Here is a 14,467-nt window from a genome sequence, read left to right as displayed (position 1 = left end):
GTTTATACAAATATATGTACTTTTATGTTATGTTAATATTTTTTATTGGTAGAACCTTAAATAAAACAATTTATTAACAATAATAATAATTCAATTTATTTAACATGTTTATATATTTTAGAATACAACTTTAATATTTTGAGATTATTATTAAAGTTAAATTTCATATTTTTTTTTTATGTTACAAATAATGTACAAATTAATAAAAAAAATGATTTAAGTGTTTATTAATTGTTTAAAATCACAAAAAGTAACTGACCTAAATCTGCCATGCAATGCTTTAGAGAAGTTGCTATGAAAAAGGCTTAACATAATCTACAGCGTTGGCATATGGATTTGGATATAAATCATGCTGAGAGGGTTAATACTGTGGTCAGAGCTGACTGAACATAGTTTTATGATTTTGCATAAATATGACATCATAGATAACAACACATTTCTGTGTTACCTACTTTGATATGCAGCATAAAGATTTATGCTAGGCAATAATGTTCAATGGACCACCAATTACATCATCTTTTGTTTTTAGATTAAACTCTTGACAGTGTTTTTAATAACTGTACGCACTTGGCCCCACATTAGATAAGATATAGTGACAGGACGGATAACAGAAGCACACTGGATTTGCCAAAGCGTGAAACTCCATGGTGATAAATCTATATCAAGCACTGGAGTATAATATTGGGAGTGTTTTAGATTTTCTGTTAGAACATATACTTCTTTTGTTGTCAACAAATAAATTAAATACTTGTTGTCCAAAGTTAGAAAGGGCCTATTTAAGCAAAGTCTTTGAGTCACACACACAAATATGTATATATGTATATATATACACTCAAAAAAATTACTCTTTGAACGAACATAAAAAAATCATGGAAAGGATTTCCACATGATTAATTTGCTTTATTTCAGCATTATGCAATTCTGTTACTCCAATTTAATGTACTTACGTTGGGTCAACTTAATTTATTAAGGTTGATTCAACTTATTTACTATGGTTGGGCAAAGCTTAATTTAATAGTGTCAGCCCAACTAATTTGCAATGTTTTGGACAATGTTTTTAATAATTAAGTTCATTTTACAAAATAAGTTTAAGTAAACTTAACAAACCTTAATAGAGTCAACAAACTACAAATGAGTTAATTGTACCTGAAAATGTTGAATAACAATGACATAAAATTTGAATAATGCCATTTTAGAAATGCTACCCCCTTGCATTAGGATCATGAGCAGTTGATTAATATTATTCTTTATTCAAGACCTTTATATAACTACAGATTATCAATCATATCACAAACATATTTGAAACACAAAGCAACATTTCACACTGTTTGTTTCTTTGTTTGTTTTGTTCTAAAACTTATTAGAACAACTTCATTGCTATAAATTGTATTACTCATCTACCTATCTAATGGTGCTACACTTCTCCAAGAGGGTGACAGAATAACAATTACCCATAATACACTGCAGAAATCCTCAACCAAAGTCTGTGTTGGTTTCATTAATCTGTTACTTTTACGCAAAAATGTTATGTTGGCTGAACAAATTATTTTTAAGTAAAGCTGACAGTACACACTTTTTTGTTGAACGAACTAGATGAAATCAAGTTCACATTGTTAAATAAATTTTTTTAAGTAATCATAACATAAACGGATTAAGTAAAATTGGCAAAGGTGAAAGTACATTTTTTTGAGTATATATATATATATTAGGGGTGTAACGGTTCACAAAATTCACGGTTCGGTACGATACACTGATGTCACGGTTCGGTTCGATACGTTTTAGATACAGCAAAATGTAAAAACATCTCAACTTTTCAGAATGCCGCAAGCGCACCGCGGGTCATGTGACAAGAACCAACCAATCAGCTTCATCCTTTCCCGTAACAAGGTTGAGAGCTCAGCCAAGATGAAGGAACAGCTGATCATAGTTGTATATGGATTGCAATTTTGAAATAAATTCAGTAGCAGAGCTACTGCAAGCGATTTTTAGAGCTGCAAATCCATTTATCCTTCGCTGAAATTTCCGCGTCTCATGGAGAGAGCACGTCATTGTTGCTTAGCAAAGACAGACGCCTCATGAGCGCTTCTGCCCAAGCGCTTTGGAAAGGAGGAGAAAGACGCGCTTAGCGTTTTCCATGCGTTTTTAGGCACGATATGTGAACGGCCCCTAAGGCGCTCGCTCACTCAGCACGCGCTGAAGGCTCGTTGCAAAATGTCTAATGCATTTAACAGACCAGAAATATAAGATCCTAAAATAACCAACAGGTCTGGTGTTTGGGTTGGATTCCCTGTAAGCTATAGTGTCTAAATGCTGCAGGGATAGTTTGCTGCGTGCATGTTTCTCCTTTTTTTCGTCTTTTCCCAGATAGTACTGACGCATATATCCCAGATATTCCCGCTGTTTTTTTTTGTTTTTTTTATTCCCGCTGGTGTACCCTGTCATGTTGCAGATGCGACATACCGTTGTTTTTTTATCCACCACTCTCTTGCCATCACCATTATAGCTTAAAGGGAATCCAAAGTGCACCCAAACACCAGACCTGTTGGTTATTGGAGGATCTTCTCATTTCTAGTCTGTTAAACGCATTGGCTATTTTGCAACGAGCCTTCAGCGCGTACTGAGTGAGCGAGCGCCTGCTGAGTAGCCTAACATAAACATATAAGATGGTGTTTTTTTCTTCTTCGGGAGTGTCAGGGGCGTTGCCTGTTACGTTGTTTGGGTTATTGGGCTACCTTGTTGAACGCATATCATTATATTTCTTTCTCTCTCTTTTTTTTTTTTTTTTCAAATATAATTAATTACTCCAACGAACCGTTCGGTATACATAATGCGTACCGCGTACCGAACCGAAAGCGTCGTACCGAACGGTTCAATACGAATACGCGTATCGTTACACCCCTAATATATATATATACAAAGTACAGACCAAAAGTTTGGAAACATTACTATTTTTAATGTTTTTGAAAGAAGTTTCTTCTGCTTATCAAGCCTGCATTTATTTGATCAAAAATACAGAAAAAAAGATTAATATTGTGATATATTATTACAATTTAAAATAATTGTTTTTGAATTTATTATACTTTAAATGATCATTTATTTCTGTGATGCAAAGCTGAATTTTTAGGATCATTATAGCATGATCCTTTAGAAATCATTCTAGTATGATGATTCATAATCAAAGTTGGAAACAGTTCTGCTGCTTAATATTTTTTCAGAACATGTGATACTTGTTAGGATACTTTGATTGAAAAGAAAGAAAAAAAAGCTATGTTTTTAAAATATAAATAACAATATACAGTATATACACTACTGGTCAGTAATTTGGGGTCAGTCTTTTTTTTTTCCCTTTTTAAAATAAAATAAAATCAATACTTTTATTCAGCAAGGATGTATTAAATTGATAAAAAGTGATAGTAAAGAAAATATATTATTAGAATATATATTATTATAATTTTTTATTTTATTTTGAATAAATGCAGTTGTTTTTAACCTTTTATTCATCAAATATATTAGACAGCAGAACTGTTTCCAACACTCATAATAAATCAGAATATTAGAATGATTTCTAAATAATCATGTGATAGACTGGATGTTACATGTGACACTGAAGAGTAATGATGCTGAAAATTCAGCATTGCATCACAGTAATAAATTATTTATTTTAAAGTATATTCAAATAGAAAACTATTATTTTTAAGTTGTAATAATATTTCACAATATTACTGTTTTTTTCTGTATTTTTGATCAAATAAATGCAGGCTTGATGAGCAGAAGGAACTTCTTTCAAAAACATTAAAAATAGTAATGTTTCCAAACTTTTGGTCTGAACTGTATATATATATATATATATATATATATATATATATATATACACACACACACACACACACACACACACACACACACACACACACACATAATAGAGCGTATTTAAAAAAAGCTTTATACAAAATACAAAATGGAATCATCAAAATAATTAATTTTATCGATTTAAATCTATTATCTAGCTATCCGTTTAGGCAAGTGTTTTTTGAAAGAAAATTTTGTTGATTTAAAATTTTTTTCTTTTTCTTATTACTGTTTTTAGTGTAGTATATATTTAAATGTTTCTTTATTTTATTATATGAAATAAAATTGAGAAATGTTGGCTTGCCAGCTAGCTAAAATTCTATATTTTTTTATTTATTCAGTTGATGTATATTTTTTTTTTATAAATGTTATATCTATATCTATATATATATATATATATATATATATATATATATATATATATATATATATATATATATATATATATATATATATATATATAGTTTTTAGTAGTTTTTTTTGTTTGTTTGTTTGTTTTTAAACCAGTGAACAGTGACCCCTTTTGGAGGGTTTTAAAGACTCTGTTGTGTCATCATGATGTCAGGAAATTTCTTTTTTTCAATCTAATCTGACCACTGAGCAAAAAAATCCCCAATTTACAATAAGTCTTCAACATGACCTCACTCACCTCGTGCCAACAGTGTCAATAGTTGACCTAAAAACACACAGTGAAAAAAACACCCATTTTCACTAGCACTTGTGAAACCCGTAACTTTACTTTTCCATGATGTCATCTGCCTGTACAGAACCAAAACAATAGCTAGCATGCTCTAAAAAGCATAGATACAATACATGTGACAAGATGATCCGGAGGAAGAAGCGTCTTAATAGTGCACTCGGTTCGGAAGAGGAACTTTGAGAGTCACACCTTGCCAGGACTGTAACATGAGCTCAATGTGAGGAAACCTGAGCGGGCCGAGTGAACCAGATCCTCCCCGCTCTGTTCCACTGGCACACTCTGTCCCCGCAGACCACAACACAATCTGGTCGAGGGTCCGTTCCAGAGGGTCCCACCAAACGCGGCTCTGCTAAACCTCCATGAAGGCATGTCAGACGCTGTATCCTGGAGATCCCAGGAGAATAGTGAATGGAGCCAGTCAGCCACAGCCGTCCACAAGGTCTGGATCTCCTTAGTAGGAGGTAAGATGGACTTTGCCTCAAATTGAATGTTGAATGTTGTTTATATGACTTGAAAGATGCATATGACAGTAGTCCTGCTCCGTTTGACTGAAAATAAAAAACCACAGGATGCACTGATGTCTCCAACAGTACATACGTGTGTGTGTGTGTGTAAAGAGAGAGATAGTCCACCCAAAAAGTTGTTTACTTAAAGAAATATAAATAATAATTATTTATTTGATATATTTATATAAGTTTATTTGGTTTGAAAAATATTTACCATTTAGATTTAAATATGTAAAATTAATAAACAGTTACTCATTTTAAATTCTATTCATTATTAAAAATACAAGAAACTATTAAAAATGTATCATTTATAAAAAAAAGGATGTTTATTGACAAAATATTAATTTGAATTTACATATAGAAATTAGCTGTAACAAATATAATAATAAGTAAATAATTTAAATTAAAATAATGTATTTATAAATGTTTTATTATTAAAACATACAAGGCACCATTTGCAGAAATAAATAACTATATAATAAAATCTCTGATCAAACAAACAAAAGCTTTGATAAATTAAAAATGTATTCATTTTACATATTTCTTTATTTTCATCAATTTTGTGGGATTTTATGGTTAATGTCTGGATTTTAAAAATGGTTAAATAATTACTATTTAATAATTTTATTAAATTTAAAACAAAACAAATACAATTATGATGTATACAGATATTTTGAAGAACCTTTTTCTCCATACAATAAAGTTCAGTGAAATAAACGGACCCCAGTGACTTTCAAAATATATTCTGTTGTGTTACACAAATGAAAGAAAGGGTGTTTGGAACAACATGGGGACGAATAAATCATAACACAATTTCCTAGGCTCTAGAAGTATGCTAATGTAATAATATCAAAAAGAAGCACAAGCTAGTTCTTCTAGCCGAGGGGCAGCTGGTTCACTGTGTTGTTTACTCATTTGCAGATTATTCAAATCCCACGCGCAATGCACCAAAACATCCTGGTTTGCTTTGTTTGCTGCCTAAACACGTAAAAACAATCCAGAGAGATCAGTCTGAGTGGTCATGAATGGACCTACATTACTAATCTGCTTCATGACGTCCATCTGCTTCATACATGAACTCTCAGCTGCTGCTGTGAACCGCCTCAATAATAACACCACTGAACACTTGTGTTCGGCTTCACTGATAGATGGACCGACAGAAAGATGGAAAGATAGATGGACGGATAGATAGATAGACAGACAGACAGACAGATGGACAGACAAAAAGATGACATGATAGATTGATAGATGGACGGACGGATGGACAGACAGATGGAATGATAGATATATGGATGGATGGATGGACGGACAGATAGTTAGATTGATGGACAGAGAGATGGAATGATGGATGGATGAATGGATGATTGGACAGACAGATAGATTGATGGACAAAGATGGAATGATACTGTAGATGGATGAATGGATGGACAGACGGACAGAAAGATGGATGGATGGACAGACAGATAGATGTATGGACAGAAATATGGAATGATAGATGGATGAGTGGATGGATGGACCGAAAGATGGAGTGATGGATGGACGGACAGACAGATAATTAGATTGATGGACAGAAAGATGGAATGATAGATGGATGGATGGACGGACAGATAGATCGATTGATAGACAGAAAGATGGAATGATGGATGAACAGACAAATGGACAGATGGATGTACAGAAAGATGGATGGATGGATGGATGGATGGATGGACGGACGGACGGACGGACGGACGGACGGACGGACAGACAGACAGACAGACAGACAGACAGACAGACAGACAGACAGACAGACAGACAGACAGACAGACAGATAGATAGATAGATAGATAGATAGATAGATAGATAGATAGATAGATAGATAGATAGATAGATAGATGGATGGACGGATGGATGGACAGATAGATGGACAGACGGACAAAAAGATGACATGATAGATTGATAGATGGACGGACAGACAGAAAGATGGAATGATAGATGGATGGATTGATGGATGGATGGATGGGTGGATGGACTAACCGACGGACATAGATAGATAGATAGATAGATAGATAGATAGATAGATAGATAGATAGATAGATAGATAGATAGATAGATAGATGGAATGATGTATGGACAGATGGACATATAGATTGATGGACAGAAAGATGGATGAACAATCACATTTCGTAATATTAAGAACATTGATCCCTCAATCCTTGGAGAATGTTTGTCCACACTTCCCCACAAAGACCTTTCAGGGAATCTTGAAGATTTAATCCAGCATTATAATGACAATCTTCAAATGATCCTCGACACTTGTGCTCCATTGAAAAGGAATGTTTCGTTTGTCAACTCTGCACCCTGGTTTACATCGGATCTTCGTCTGCTAAAAGTCAAAGGGCGTCGATTAGAACGCTTGTACTCCAAGACTGGACTTGTAGTTCATAAAGATTTGTATGCTGATCACATGCAAGTTTATAAGACTGCTCTTTCCACAGCAAAATCAGATTATTATGCAGGTTTAATTGGATCTGGTGTAGGAAACCAAAAATCTTTATTCTCTGTGATTAACACTATTTTAAAGCCACCTGAGTGTTCTAACGGGGATATAAACTCATTTATGCTCTTTTTTAATAAGAAAATTGAACACATCCATCAGCAATTGGTTTCACCAAACCCTGATCGGAACAAAACTCATTCTAGCTTTGCGCCATCTCCCTTATTTTCATTTTCTGTTTTTAAAATTCCAACAGTTGAGGACATTTGTTTCATTGTACAAAAATCTAAATCTGTCACCTGTCAATTGGATCCATTACCGACTCACTTGGTTAAAGCTGGTTTATCATTTCTTTCCTCTTTAATCACTGATATTATGCATGCATCACTTCTTACTGGCACTGTCCCTACTGCACTTAAAACTGTTGTTATAACACCTATTCTTAAGAAACCTGGGACAGACACAAAGAATTTTGCTAATTTTCGACCTATTTCAAATCTACCGTTTCTGTCAAAAATCCTGGAAAAAATTGTTGCTCATCAGCTCCGTGAACATCTCTCTTGCAATAATTTATATGAGCAGTTACAATCAGGGTTTCGTGCTTTTCACAGTGTTGAAACTGCACTTGTAAAGATTTCTAATGATCTATTACTAGCGGCTGATGCTGGTCTTCTATCAATACTTATACTTCTTGACCTTAGTGCAGCATTTGACACCATTTCACATCCCATACTTTTGAGCAGGCTGGAATCTATTGGAATTACTGTCACTGGTGTTCCCCAGGGCTCTGTTTTAGGACCTCTTCTGTTTATTATTTATCTTTTACCTATTGGCAGCATTTTTAGGAAATATGATATCCACTTTCATTGTTATGCTGACGACACCCAACTTTACCTGTCTTCTAAACCTTCTTCTAAGTTTCCCTCTTCTGTTCTTGGTGAGTGCCTAAGTGAATTAAAAGATTGGTTTTCAAGTAATTTTCTACAATTGAACAGCAGTAAAACAGAAATTCTTCTTGTTGGTTAAAAAAAAACAATAAGTTGAATATTTCTTCTCTGGAAATAAATAACTGTTCTGTTCCTCTATCGAATCAGGTCAAAAGTTTAGGTGTCATTTTTGACACAACTTTGTCTTTTGAATCTCACATAAATAGTGTTACCCGTTCTGCATTTTTCCATATTCGCAATATAAGTCGTCTGCGCCCTGTCCTTTCACTCAGGAGTACTGCTACGCTACGCTTGTGCATGCTCTTGTAACATCAAGAATCGACTATTGTAATGCTTTGTTTTATGGGCTTCCTTCCAAATCTCTTCATAAATTACAGTTAGTACAGAATGCTGCAGCTCGAGTCATTACCAAAACTTCCACTTTTGAACACATTTCTCCTGTTTTACAGAAGCTGCATTGGCTCCCGGTTAAATTCCGTGTGAATTTTAAAATTTTACTTTTAACTTACAAAGCACTTAACAATTTGGCTCCTTCATATCTCCATGATCTTCTTCATATACACACTCCTTCCCGCACTCTAAGATCTGCTTCTGCACTTACACTTGTTCAGCCACGCACTCGGACAACTTCTCTGGGGTCACGAGCTTTTGGCTTTGCTGCTCCCCATTTATGGAACTCTCTTCCTGTAGAAGTTCGCAACAGTTCTAGTCTCTCAGTTTTTAAATCTCGTCTTAAAACATATCTGTTTAGGCAGGCTTTTATGTGATTTAATGTTTGTTGTTGTACTGGTTTGATTGAGTAATGTCTTTTTTTTTTAATGAATTGTTTAAGGTGTCCTTGAGTGCCATGAAAGGCGCCTTTAAATAAAATGTATTATTATTATTATTATGCATGGATGGACGGACAGATAGATTGATGAATAGAAAGATGGAATGATACTGTAGATGGATGAATGGATGGACAGACGGACAGATAAATGGATGGACAGAAAGATGGATGGACAGAAAGATGGATTAATGGATGGATGGACAGAAATATGGAATTATAGATGGATGAATGGATGGATGGACAGAAAGATGGAATGATGGATGGATGGATGGAGACAGACAGACAGACAGTCAGACAGACAGTCAGACAGACAGACAGACAGACAGACTAGATAGATAGAAATATGGAATGACAGATGGATGAATGGACGGACGGATGGACGGACAGATGAACAGACCGACAGATAGATAGATAGATAGATAGATAGATAACAATTTGTCCTAGTATTAAGTATAATAATTTCCCTTATTATACAACAATGTACATAGCAACGTTCTACTTAACTGTATCAGAATATACAAAAAATTCAAGTAGGGCACTGAGTAAAACTCAAAACTTCCGCAGGTTGACGTTTCTCTCAGAGTAAAACAACTTCTCGTCCTCTCATTGGTTGAGTTAGAGTTAACCCGAGAAACATCTTTCCGTGCCGCTGATTGGACATCTCCGAACCACGTGATATCCCTTTAAGCTCTTTCTTGACTGTCCTCGACCATGGCCACTGAAACATTTCCACCTAATGACTAGGGCAGAGTTAACGTTACCACGCAAAGGATCGCGACTCATATCTGCTCGGTTTAAAGCGAAAACGGATATATAATACGACGAATGGCGGTTTGACTGCGCACGCGAGAGAGAAAACCAATCACTCGAGCACTTTTACGCGGGACGCCGGAGTTGGGATGTCGATATGACGCATCTTGAGTTGTTTTAACAGCTTGAGAAGTTGCAGCTTTTTCTTTTTCTTCACCTTTTACGCGTGGAAGAATGCCACAAGATTCAAGTGCCTTGTTTACACATTTCATTAAGCTTTTCTGTTCTTGAACTTCTCGGAATATTAGCGCCATCAGCTCCGAGAGAAGTCGCGTCCGTTGAGAGGAAACTGATTTCAAACCAGCAGCAGTAGAGTTTGTCCTTCCTTTAAAGAGAAAGCTGCGCCTCGCTCGCGCGCCGTCGATGACTCTCGACAACTTAAAACACTCCGCGATACTCACAACTTTGTTTAAAATGGCTGAAGATAATGATTTAATCGGTGCTACGGAGTTCATTAAAGGTGAGTTGACGTTGCTGAGGAGCTTCTGTTTGTCTAACTTTAATTCATTGTGTTGAGAAATACTCGCTTCAGCCTTCAGAGACCTGCACCAACTTTTGCAGCGTGTTATTGAATAATCGCTCATCTTATTTAACATGAAGCACGTTTTTTATTTATTTAAATGTCGTTTTAGTTTGATTTATGATGTTATTTTCTTTATAAAAATAATTAAGTTAATAATTAGCATGAAAATGGAAATAATTTAAATTATTACTTAAAATATTAATAACTTGTTTTGTATTATTTGTGTATAATAACGTGTCCACAGATAATGCATCAATCCTATTACCAAGATTACTGTCTTTTATGAAGAATCTCTTTATACAATTATGTGCATACATGGTCATAAAGCCATCACTTCTTTCAGGGCAAATGTTTTGTCTTTTTAAAAGGTCTTAAATGGTCAACCCTGTTATTCTCATTTTGTGTAATAAACTGTTGGTTACTGAAAATGGGATATTTTTTAGAAATATCAGCATTTATCTTTAATAAACACTTGGTAGCTTAATGATCTCAAGCACATGACTAGTGATGGATAAATGAACTGTCAACCCGGTTTACTCCTGCTATATATACCTTAATATAATTATGTCACAATGCAGTTTATACTAATGGTGGCATTTCTTTGTGTAATAGAATTTTTTTTTTTAAACCCATGTGAATTCATAGATTTTTCGATTTTATCTTTCAGAATGAATATATACATATTAGATTTTCTCTTATTGGCTAAAGTCCCAGTAAAATGATAATTCACATTCATATTTAAGTGTATTTAAAGCTACAGTGGGATAAGTCCATTGTTGCAGATGATTAAACCCAAGCCAGTTATCTGCTGACAAAATCTTATCTCTGTAGAGTATTAATAGTTGTTTTATAACTGTACCAGCTTGTTTAACCAGCCATGTGTAATTTTTTCCCTTTTTTCCAGATCGACTCTATTTTGCAACATTACGGAGTAAGCCGAAAAGCACCGCAAACACGCATTACTTCAGCACAGATGAGGAGTTTGTGTACGAAAAGTGAGTTCTCCCTCCCTCAGTCATCTTTCAGAGTCAAAACCCCCAGCAGGCGGGAAACTGTTCCAAAGTCTGTTACATAACTCTTTAATCGAATGCTTCCTTTAGTAAAAGTTTAATTTGATCTTTCCAGCGTTCCATAATGGGCCTGTCAATCATTTGTTTAGAATTTCTGCGTGTGGGAAGATTAGAGAAAAATGGAACTAATGTTCTTCGCATCATTCTGACAGATATTTTGAAAGAAAACACTTTGCGGCTGACTTCCAACGATAGGTTATTGTTTTTTAGAAGACTTTTAGAAGACTCTTTTTAAAAAGATTCTTATCATAATTGCAAATTTCAATGTTCGAATAAAGAGTACGTTCCATTATGTAAATGTATTGCTTGTATTTGAAACTGCAAGTGAACACAACGTATGCATAGTACATTCCAACACAGGAACTAGATTTTTTTGTCTTTCTGTATTCGTTTAACACCTGCATTGGCTTTCTTCCATGTCTTTGGGCCACAGATTGAGGCAGTAAAAGGCCCCATTAGCCATTCTGTCCATGTTGACTATTTAAATAAATGTTTTTACTTCTTAAACAATACATTTTAAAGACGTTGCTCTCTTTTATAGCTTCTATGCCGATTTTGGACCCCTCAACCTCGCTATGCTGTACAGATATTGCTGTAAACTCAACAAAAAGCTCAAGGTGAGTCCACCACCTGCTCGATTTGTTACGTTCCTCCTGAAGAATGTGCGGTATGTTGCTACGCCAATGAAAAAAATCTGAGGAATTTGCACTCTCGCCCCGTTGCTGGATATTTTGGGCTGATGTGCTGACGTTTCCTTTGTTTGTAATATAGGATGGGAATTTAAACCTAATGATACAGCATTGAACTTCAGCTACAGCTAGAAAACATCCCCTTCCACCCTCACTTTATCAAGCCATCAGCACGTTTTATGCCACGTATGTAAGGCGAAACTGCTTGTGCTCCTTTTAAATAAAAGCGACTCTCTGAACAGAGGCTCAATAGGATAAAACAACAGTTTAAATGTTTTTACATACTCTGTATTAATAAAATAATTAATTAAGCTTCCCCAAGTGCCTTGCACAATGGTGCGTCTTGATCACTTTGGAGACTGAACCAATCACCTTCTGGTTGCAAACTTAAGACCTATCTACTAGGCCAAAGTTTCACTATTCAGATCTTACGTTCTCTTTCCCCACAATTGTCATGGCATTGAACAGAATTCCAGCAAGGTACAGATTACGATCTACTTCAATCTCAGTGCCCACAGAAAGTGAGTTGCAAGTTATGTCACCGTTCCTGATCTCTAAGGCCTGATCCTTCCTTCTATCAGATGTAACAAATGTTGGCATTAGATGTGACCTTTTTTCTTTCATCCACTCAGACTTTAGCAGCAGACACTGGCGTTGGCCTTGGCCAAGGATTTATGAAGGGGGATTAGATGTCCGAGTAGTGCTCTGCACACATCTGTTGTGATGGGGGAGGGTTATTATGTGATCCATCCCAATCCATCAACTCACAGATTTTCATTTGGTTGCTAATGTAGACACGGTCTAAAGGGAACTGCTTTGTCTTGTTTACCTCCTGTGAAATTCTAGCTTTTACTAGGGTTACGCTAACTGCTTTCCAAAACCTAGTGAGCTTCCTTGCTTGCTGCTCCCTATGTAGACAGTTACCTTCTAAGGCAGCATTTTATCTGAAATGTAACCTCATAGGTGACTGATTTAGAACACTACAAGGGTGCAACTCGGTTAATTCCTATAGTTTTACAACAGTGCGTTGTTAAGATAACAAACTTTGTGAACAAGTCTGTTTTTTAATTGGAACTTTATATTTAATTTTCAAATGAAATAAGTACATTGTACACCGTCCTAGTATTCTGAACTCATTGTGATGCATTCTGGGACCTTCTCCGCTAATGATACATGTGGTTCTTCCTAATATTTTGGCTAAAGGTTCGTAATAGTGCAATTCAGCCACCTGCCTTTTTTGAAAAGAACCTTTGCGGTTTAGGTAGGCAGCTCACGTGGTTTTGGAGCGAAGCTACAATATTCCTCCGCTGGAAATGTAGTTGTTAAGATTCATCAGTCTTCAGGAGCATAAAAACGGTTAACTTGACATGCCTCCAACTTTAATTTCCAATTTGCAATTTAGAGGTTAGCAAAGAGGACCAAACCAAAAGTACACAAGAAGTTAATGGTGTCCTTGTACTGATTAATTCCGCTGACATGTCCACTTTCTTAAGCAACTGTGCAAGCGAAAAGAAGGCGTTTGAATAATAATCAACCATTTTATCTTTGTGTTTTGTTCTGTGTTCCTAAAGCTGGCAAGGTGTAGTTCTCTCATGTGTTCATGTTTTGGAATTTTAAAGGTAAAGTCCTGTGGTAAAAGCATGTGTTTCCCTCCTAACCACTTTCACTATGTCCACGCCCATCCAACCACATGCGAATATGACCGCCTGTTTGTAATTTTACTAGTTGTTGCCTTGGGGATGATTTTTTTTCTTTTTTTTTTCTAACCTCACCGGTTTGGGCCTGCATGATTGGTTGTAGGCTGGAGGAACCAAGCAGCAAGAAAGGGAAGCTTGGGTAATATCTGTTCTAGTATCTGGTTATCACAAGGTCAGCTTTCTAGCATTGCTTAGTGGATCTTGTGCAATCTCAAGTTGGTGTTTTTAAAGCACAATCAGTTTAAAAAACACTGTCATTCTTGAGATTGCTTTAGTTTTTAAGATGAATTTAATTTTCTACAGATTTCTTCCCCTTAATAGCATAATCACCTCCTGCATGTGGATGTTGCTGTTTTACATGACAATGACAATTA

At 35.4% G+C, this 14,467-nt stretch overlaps 1 protein-coding gene and 1 long non-coding RNA gene across 6 annotated transcripts in view; one reads left to right on the top strand and one right to left on the bottom strand.

The window, feature by feature from the left end:
- Positions 1-4,567: 4,567 nt before the first annotated feature.
- The window catches only part of LOC127986930 (uncharacterized), a 71,006-nt gene continuing 61,106 nt past the window's right edge, over positions 4,568-14,467 (bottom strand). Inside the window, exon 4 of the long non-coding RNA XR_008160994.1 lies at positions 4,568-5,097. This is a non-coding gene — a long non-coding RNA (uncharacterized LOC127986930). The remainder of the gene's footprint in view (positions 5,098-14,467) is intronic.
- LOC127986928 (dual specificity protein phosphatase CDC14AB) overlaps positions 9,960-14,467 on the top strand; it is a 41,715-nt gene continuing 37,207 nt past the window's right edge. For 3 of the 5 annotated variants that reach the window (XM_052589184.1, XM_052589187.1, XM_052589186.1), the window contains exons 1-3: positions 9,974-10,574; positions 11,542-11,632; positions 12,249-12,324. In XM_052589184.1, the coding sequence (XP_052445144.1) occupies positions 10,478-10,574; positions 11,542-11,632; positions 12,249-12,324 (264 nt within the window). In that variant the 5' untranslated portion in view covers positions 9,974-10,477. Of the gene's footprint in view, positions 10,575-11,541; positions 11,633-12,248; positions 12,325-14,467 lie in introns of all 5 variants that reach the window. The other 2 variants (XM_052589185.1, XM_052589188.1) reach the window with 2 other exon arrangements.

This window comes from Carassius gibelio, chromosome B22 (genome assembly GCF_023724105.1).
Source record: "Carassius gibelio isolate Cgi1373 ecotype wild population from Czech Republic chromosome B22, carGib1.2-hapl.c, whole genome shotgun sequence".
NCBI lineage: Eukaryota > Metazoa > Chordata > Actinopteri > Cypriniformes > Cyprinidae > Carassius > Carassius gibelio.
This window is presented reverse-complemented; position numbering and strand designations above follow the sequence as displayed.